An 8,119-nucleotide genomic window follows, 5' to 3' on the forward strand; every position below is an offset into this window, starting at 1 on the left:
GCTCCTGGATAATTTTCTCAAAGAGCTTCCCCAGGACTGAGGTAAGACTAATGGGCCTATAGTTTCCTGGGTCCTCCTTCCTCCCTTTTTTGAAAATGGGGACCACATTGGCCCTTTTCCAGTCCTCTAGCACCTTGCCAGAGCACCACGAGTGCTCGTAAATCCATGCCAGGGGTCCTGCAATGACCTCTGCCAATTCCCTTAGCACCCTGGGGTGGAGATTGTCTGGACCTGCTGATTTGAACACATCTAGTCCCACCAGAAGTTCCCTGACTAGGTCCTCACTGACCCTGGGCCTGGCTGTGCCTCCCCTGGGTCCATCTGGGATCCCGGTGAGGGGGATGTCCCAGTCCCTGCATAAAAAATGGAAGCAAAGAATTTGTTAAAGAGGTTAGCTTTGTCGTCTGGTGCGACCACCAGATTTCCAACCATGTCCTGCAGAGGCCCCACAATACCTTGTACCTTCTTTTTACTCCCTATGTATTTAAAAAAGGACTTTTTGTTATCTTTGATCCAGGTCACTAGTCCCAGTTCTGTCTCTGCCTTAGCCATCCTAACAGCCCCCCTACAATCTCGAGCAATGGAGCACCACGATCCTCCTTGGTGATGGCTCCTCCCTTTCATTGGGTGAATGCCTCCTTTTTAGCTTTGAGACATTCCTGGATGGCTTTGGTGAGCCATGGGGGCTTTTGAGCACTCTTGCCCCCTTTGATCTGCATTGGGACTGTCACCCTTTGGGCTTGGAGGATCGTCTCCTTAAGGAACGACCACTTTTCTGGGACTCCCAACTCCCCTCCCCTCTGGGACCTCAGTGCCTCCCCGACTAATCTCCTTAACTCATTGAAACTGGCCGTCCTGAATTCCAGGGCTGCTGCCTTGCTGCAGGCCTTTGACACCCTGCGCTGGATGGTGAATTCCAGTAGGTGATGATCGCTATCAACCAGGTGGTCAAGAACCCACAGTCTCCTAACCAGGTTGTCGCCTATGGCCAGGACCAGGTCCAACAAGGCATTTCCCCTGGTGGGACTGTGCACCTCCTAGGTTAGGTGGAGGTCCTGTAACTCAGCTAGAAACCTACATGAGCAGTCAGAACCTACGTGAGCTGACTGCTCCTCCCAGCAGATGTCCGGATAGTTTAGGTCACCCATGATGACCATGTCCCTTGACTTAACTGCCTCCACGATCTGACCTGAGAATTCCCGGTCCAGCTCTTCCCCCTGATTGGGTGGTCTGTAGTAGACACCCACCGTTGAGTCCCTTTCCCTTGATCCCCCTTGTATTTTGACCCAGAGCACTTCAGTCTGTCCCTCCTCTGACCCAGTGCTGTTTGTTGAGGACATGTATTGCTCTTTGACATAGAGCGCCAAACCCCCACCTTTCCTCCCTGTCCTGTCTCTCCTGTACAGCCTATAGCCCTTGATGTTTCCCACCCAATCATGCATTGAATCCCACCAAGTTTCAGTGAGCCCCACTATGTCTGGGTTTGTGTTAGCTAGCAGGAGGTCAAGTTCCTCCTGCTTGTTCCCTATACTACGAGCATTAGTGTAGAAGCATTTAAGGTCCCCTGAGGGTGTTGCACCACCCTGCTATTTCCAGGACTATCTGGACCCCTGTCTCTTATCTGGGTACTTCTTGTGCTCGTTGCCTGTCTTGGCTGGGCTGTTCTTGTGTGTGGCTCTTGGTTCACTGTTCCGTGGCTCCCTCCATTCTTATCCTCCCCTTTCCCTGATGAAATTAGTTTAAAGCCTGCCGGAGGAGATCAGCCAACCTGAAAGAGAACACACACTTACCTTTTGGGGGAGAGGTGAAGCCCATCCCACCCGAGCATGTCTCTTGTTCTGAAGTATGGGTCGTGGTCCAAAAAGCTGAAGCCCTCCTCAAAACACAATTTCCAAAGCCGCAAGTTGACCTCCCTGATACAAGTCTCATGGCGTTGTCCATGTCTGCTCACTGGGAGGACAGTTGAGAAGACTACCTGTGCCCCTGTCTCCTTCAGCTTGTCCCCCAGAGCTTTGTAGTCCTTCACCAGGCGATCTGGGCTGCTCCTGGCCTCATCATTAGTGCCCACATGGATTAGGACCATGGGGTAGTAATCAGTGGGCCGGATAAGGGCCGGGATCATCTCCGTCACATCCTGAATCCGAGCTCTGGGCAGACAGTAGACCTCACATGACATGGGATCCTGGCGACAGATGGGACCTTCTGTTCCTCTCAGGATGGAGTCACCTATGACGAGCACCCGGGGTCTCTTCTTCTGGGTCAACTGGCTTCCTTCAGTCTGTTCTGTGCGTGGAGTGGCCTCCTCTCCAGAGGTTTCCTTCTCTCCTTCCTCTTCCTCCAATGTTGCCAGGGCCCCATGCCTGTTCCCCAGCTGGACTGGGGGAGCTAATACTGCACCACCATGAGCAGCCCTGGCTCTGGAGGGAACCGTCTGCCATTCTGCTGCGGAGGGCACCTCCTGGGGTTCTTCTCTCTTTGGTGTTTGGCCCTGCAGGGAAAGGAAATACCCATCAATTTCATCCTCTGCTTCTCTGATCCCCCTCAGCCTGCTAACCTCCGCCTGGAGCTCCCTTACCTGTCCCTCCAATGCGCTAAGAAGGGCACATATGGTACAGGTGTGGGGGGGACCATCCCCTGTGCCCCTCGGTCCCGCCAGGCATCCCCCACAGGCCAGGGGGCAGGGTGGTGCCAGCTCCCCCATGGGCCCCATCTGGGTGGAGGCCTCAGAGGAGCCCCGGGTAGGTGGCACCCCCTAGGCAGGGGCCCTAGCTGCACTCGGCGTGCTCACCATTTTAGTAGTGGGGTGCCTTCTCTCCTTTGCCGAAGACTTCCTTCTGGGCCCTCCTGCTTGCCTGCCTGTGCAAACGCCAGCGCAAAGCGTGCCCTTACAGAGTGTGCCTGTTTGCGCACTTTGTTAGCATGCGGCTCAGGAGCACAGCTCCCTGCCGGCCCAGTTAAAAGGGCTCTGGGGGGCTTCCCCTCCAGTTCTGCCCCAGCTGCCCTGGCTCTTCTGCCCCACTTACCTTAGGGGGATCGGCTGCTTCTACGCTCAGAACTGGATGCGGTACTCCAACTGCAGTCTGACCAGCACCACATAGAGGGGAAGGATCACCTCCCTGGACCTGCTTGTGATGCATCTGTAGATGCACAACAAGGTGTAGTTAGCTTTACTGACTGCTTCCTCGCATTGGCGGCTCATGTCCAACCTGGAGTCAACAATGACTCTAAGATCCCTTTCTGCCACCGTGTTGACAAGAAGGGTGTTCCCCAGCCTATAGATGTGTTGCAGGTTCCTTCTCCCTAGATGCAGTACCCTGCACTTGTCTGTGTTCAATTCCATTCTATTCTCATCCGCCTGCCTCTGTAATCTGTCTAGATCTAGCTGGGTTCTGTCCCTCCCCTCCAGTGTGTCCAGTTCTCCCCACATCTTTGTGTCATCAGCGAATTTGGACAGCGTGCTTTCCACACCCACCTCCAAGTCTCTGATAAAGATGTTGAATAGTACAGGCCCCAGGACCGAGCCCTGGGGAACTCCACTGCCCACATCCCTCCAGGTCGAAAACGACCCGTCCACCACCACTCTCTGGGTGCAAACCAACCCAATTTGCCACCCTTCTTTCTGACTGTAGGCATCAATGCTGCAGTCGCCTAGTTTTTTTTATGAGAATGGGGTGAGAAACAGTGTCAAAGGCCTTCTTGAAGTCCAGGTAGATGACATCCAACTCAACACCCGCATTCAATTCTCCCTGGACTGTTTATATGTTTTATACAAGGCAGTCACTGATTAAAGAAGAACAAATAATCAAGCTCATTGCCACAGGGAGTAAGTGAGGCCAAACATTTGACAAAGTTCAAAAGCAATTAGATATTTATATGGAAGTCAAGAATGTCCCAAGTTGCCACAATTGATGATAAGGATTTTGGAAGGGGCATTATGTCTTGTTTTTCAGGACATGAGCCTCTAACTAGGGCCAGGGTGAGGCTGAATATGTGGGGAGGAAGCACTCTCTCACATCTACCTTCAGGGCAGTTCTTAGACTTTCTTCTAAAGCATGTAGTGCCAGCCAGAGACAGGATACTAGGCTGAATACCCCTTGAAACTATCCAGGAATTGCTTTGGCTAGAACTGGGGGAGCTGTGACCTAGGATGCACCTGTTTGCAGGTGATTATAGAGTTTTGCCAAAACCTCTGCCTACCCTGTTTTATGAACACCACTCTTCTACTCACAGTAAAAAAAAGTGGTTATGTTAAGTGGGTGTCAGGTGGAATAGAGCTCTGCAGGATTATATCACTGTGGTCTAGTGGATGCAGTTATTTAGTTGCTCTTTTTTTTGATGCCAAGTTACAAATGTCAGTAAATTACTGTTCAGGATTTAAATTCAATCTAGGTAGCTTAATGAAAAGTAGGTTAGAGGTAACTTCAGCATGATCTGTAAGGATCTATGCAAGGAGAAGATTTAAAAAGCGTTTTGTAATCCAGCAGAGAAAAATATGACAAGGTCCCATGACTGGAAGCTTCATTAAAACTGAAAATAAAAAGTGCTGACTTTTAAGTGTTGATAAGCAAGGATCCTGGTTTTCTCTGATTTAAAAAAAAATTTCCAATTTTTGGTTTAGAAAAAGTAACCCAAAATCCACATTTCTGTGATTAAAATGAAACACTACTCTATATATAGTGCCCCCTGCCCATCACTATATATATATGTATGTATGTAGGTGTGTATGTATGTGTATATGTATGTATATGTATGCGTGTATATATATAGTGCCCAGCAGTGTGGCATGTTTGGTGGTGTCTGCTCAGTTATGATCACTATATATATAGTGATGGGCAGGGTGACACTATATATATAGTGGTGTTCCGTTTTAATCACAGAAACATGTGGATTTTGGGTTACGTTTTTTTAAACCAAAAATTGGGGATTTTTTTTTATCAGAGAAAACCAGGATCCCTGATGATAAGTACCCATTTGAACAATGTATCTGGCAAAGCAGTGGATTCCCCTTCCCTTGAACCAGAGAGGGGATCTTCCTAAAGTCCAAAAGTTTGGCTCCAGTTCTACTATAAGTAGTAGGGTTGGCTGCAGGAGTAACTGGACAATATTCTCTAGCCTGGATCATCCAGGGGTCAGTCTGGGTTATCATAACGGTCCCTTGTGACCTAAAAATATCTATGGATCTGTGGCACCAGTATGTGTATGTAGAGAGGTATTCTCAGCAATTTGAACCCCATTGTTGCAAATATTCTGTACAGCCTCCTCTCTGCAGGAGGAGGAGTTATATACTCCCTACAAGTCTGAGTGTTATAAAAATTCCTTTATACGTATTGGCCTCACAGAAAAATAAGGATAAGAAAAAGCCCATAGTTTCTTCTTCAATCATGATTCTTCCCCAGAGCTTGCAATATCCCTGAAGTTGAACTCAGGTGGGCGAGAAACAGTCACTTCTCTTGCATGCTTTCCATATCCCTCCCACAACCACGTGCTACAGAAATACTCATAAGAACTGAAGACGCAGATGACTAATGTAACCAAATATGTTGTGGAACTTTTCTAATTTGCCATGAATGTTCCAACCTTCCTGGGTCAGCATGCACATTAAATTCTTGTTGTCTCATGTTACCAGTGTGTCAGTGCAGAGGTCCCCAGCATGGGCCACCTTATTTGGGGGGTGCCCCCCCCCCCAGCGACCAGTCAGTGACCGGGGCAGGGGTGGGGGTAAGTCACCCTGCAGCAAAACTTATTGACTGATGAGCAGCTGTGCTGCTCCCAAAAACGGCCATGGTACTCCCGGAAGTGGCTGCAGCACTTCTGGAAGTCCTCCCACTCCCTGGCCAGCGCTTACAGGGGGGCACCAGAGCTACCACCTGCCCACCCTGCCCATCACCTAAGCAGTGAATGCAGCTGGTCAGGGGGTGCACATACACCCCTGTGTACCCCCTATGCATCGCCACTGGTCCCCAGCAGTGTGGCATGTTTGGTGGTGTCTGCTCAGTTATGATCCAGAGCCAAAGCAGAGGGAGTCAGACATCAGGATTAATATGAATTGGCAAATGGGTGAGAAAGCTTGCTTAGCATCTGCCTATACTACAGAGGACCTATACAACAAGTATTATCCATTCTGTATCTTACCAGCACCAAATTTGCTCAAAAAATTGAAACACAGAGAAAGGTAATGGAGAGTCTCTGACTTCAGTTTGCTACACCTCATGGGACTGAGAAGGAAATACTCCATGGTGTTTTTGATGATTCCAGTAGATAGGTCAGGCAAGGAATGATATCTGGTCTGTCTCAGCCAGATTATGTTGCAGTGTTCAGTATTTGGAAAGGGGTTAATGTGGGAAATAATGTGCAGCTGCACATGTCCCTGGAGAGGTGGGGGGGGCTTGTAGTGCCTCAGAGAAAAGTGAAAGACTCAAATTTTTCCATTTGAAAACAACTCTGCTGCCTTTAACAGTTGTACTCACTTTATTTCTTTGTAGCTGTGCATTCATGACAATTACAGAAACAACCCATTCCATAATTTCCGGCACTGCTTCTGTGTGACCCAGATGATGTACAGCATGATCTCTCTCTGCAGTCTCCAGGTGTGTCTTCTCAGACTGTCCATATAGTTCTCTGTATTTGCATTGATATCACTGGATAAATATTTGTTAATCAAATATGCAACCCAGGTCATTTCCTTTACCAAAAATATTAAAAAATAGACCAGTTTGTGTGGAAGGGGCTCTCTTCGTTGCACCTGCTTTCTTAAATGGAAGAAGAGAAGGCAGACGAGTTTCCTAGGTGATCTTGGGGGTGTTGCTTAGGATATGTCTACACCCTGTGTTACTTGTCGGTTCATCAGCTTTCAGGAACAGGTTAACTGTCTACAATAAGGTCAAGGAGTGGGCTATCACAGGGAGAAAACTCTTTCCTACAACTGCTTGAAACTCCTGCTTCAATTAACTGGCTACAGCCAGTTTTATCTAACCAATGTGGTTACAGTCTACAAAGCCTTTAAAGGACTAGTATCCTTACATACCTCATTCGTGGCACTGCTGGGGCCAACCCTCCTGAGCACACTCCTTATAGATTCATAGATGTTAGGGTCGGAAGGGACCTCAATAGATCATCGAGTCCGACCCCCTGCATAGGCAGGACAGAGTGCTGGGTCTAGATGACCCCATCTAGATGCTTATCTAACCTCCTCTTGAAGACCCCCAGGGTAGGGGAGAGCACCACCTCCCTTGGGAGCCCGTTCCAGACCTTAGCCACTCGAACTGTGAAGAAGTTCTTCCTAATGTCCAGTCTAAATCTGCTCTCTGCTAGCTTGTGGCCATTATTTCTTGTAACCCCCGGGGGCGCCTTGGTGAATAAATACTCACCAATTCCCTTCTGTGCCCCCGTGATGAACTTATAGGCAGCCACAAGGTCGCCTCTCAACCTTCTCTTGCGGAGGCTGAAAAGGTCCAGTTTCTCTAGTCTCTCCTCGTAGGGCTTGGTCTGCAGGCCCTTAACCATACGAGTGGCCCATCTCTGGACCCTCTCCAGGTTATCCGCGTCCCTCTTGAAGTGCGGCGCCCAGAATTGCACGCAGTACTCCAACTGCGGTCTGACCAGCGCCTGATAGAGGGGAAGTATCACCTCCTTGGACCTATTCGTCATGCATCTGCTGATGCACGATAAAGTGCCATTGGCTTTTCTGATGGCTTCATCACACTGCCGACTCATGTTCATCTTGGAGTCCACTAGGACTCCAAGATCCCTTTCCACTTCCGTGCCACCCAGCAGGTCATTCCCTAGGCTGTAGGTGTGCTGGACATTTTTCCTCCCTAGGTGCAGCACTTTGCATTTCTCCTTGTTGAACTGCATTCTGTTGTTTTCTGCCCACTTGTCCAACCTGTCCAGATCTGCTTGCAGCTGTTCCCTGCCCTCCGGCGTGTCCACATCCCCCCATAGCTTTGTGTCATCTGCAAACTTGGACAGAGTACATTTCACTCCCTCGTCCAAGTCACTGATGAAGACATTAAAGAGTATCGGTCCAAGGACCGAACCCTGTGGGACCCAACTTCCCACACCCTTCCAGGTCGAAACCGTCCCATCCACCACGACTCTCTGGGTGTGACCCTCCAGCCAA

At 49.4% G+C, this 8,119-nt stretch overlaps 1 protein-coding gene across 9 annotated transcripts in view; it reads left to right on the top strand.

Moving 5' to 3' along the window:
* Positions 1-8,119, top strand: part of PDE9A (phosphodiesterase 9A) — a 93,003-nt gene that overhangs the window by 69,630 nt on the left and 15,254 nt on the right. For all 9 annotated transcript variants that reach the window (XM_025217062.1, XM_025217061.1, XM_006034932.2 and 6 more), the window contains one exon: positions 6,483-6,587. In XM_025217062.1, coding sequence (XP_025072847.1) covers positions 6,483-6,587 — 105 coding nt within the window. The remainder of the gene's footprint in view (positions 1-6,482; positions 6,588-8,119) is intronic.

This window comes from Alligator sinensis, unplaced genomic scaffold, assembly GCF_000455745.1.
Source record: "Alligator sinensis unplaced genomic scaffold, ASM45574v1 scaffold643_1, whole genome shotgun sequence".
Lineage (NCBI taxonomy): Eukaryota > Metazoa > Chordata > Crocodylia > Alligatoridae > Alligator > Alligator sinensis.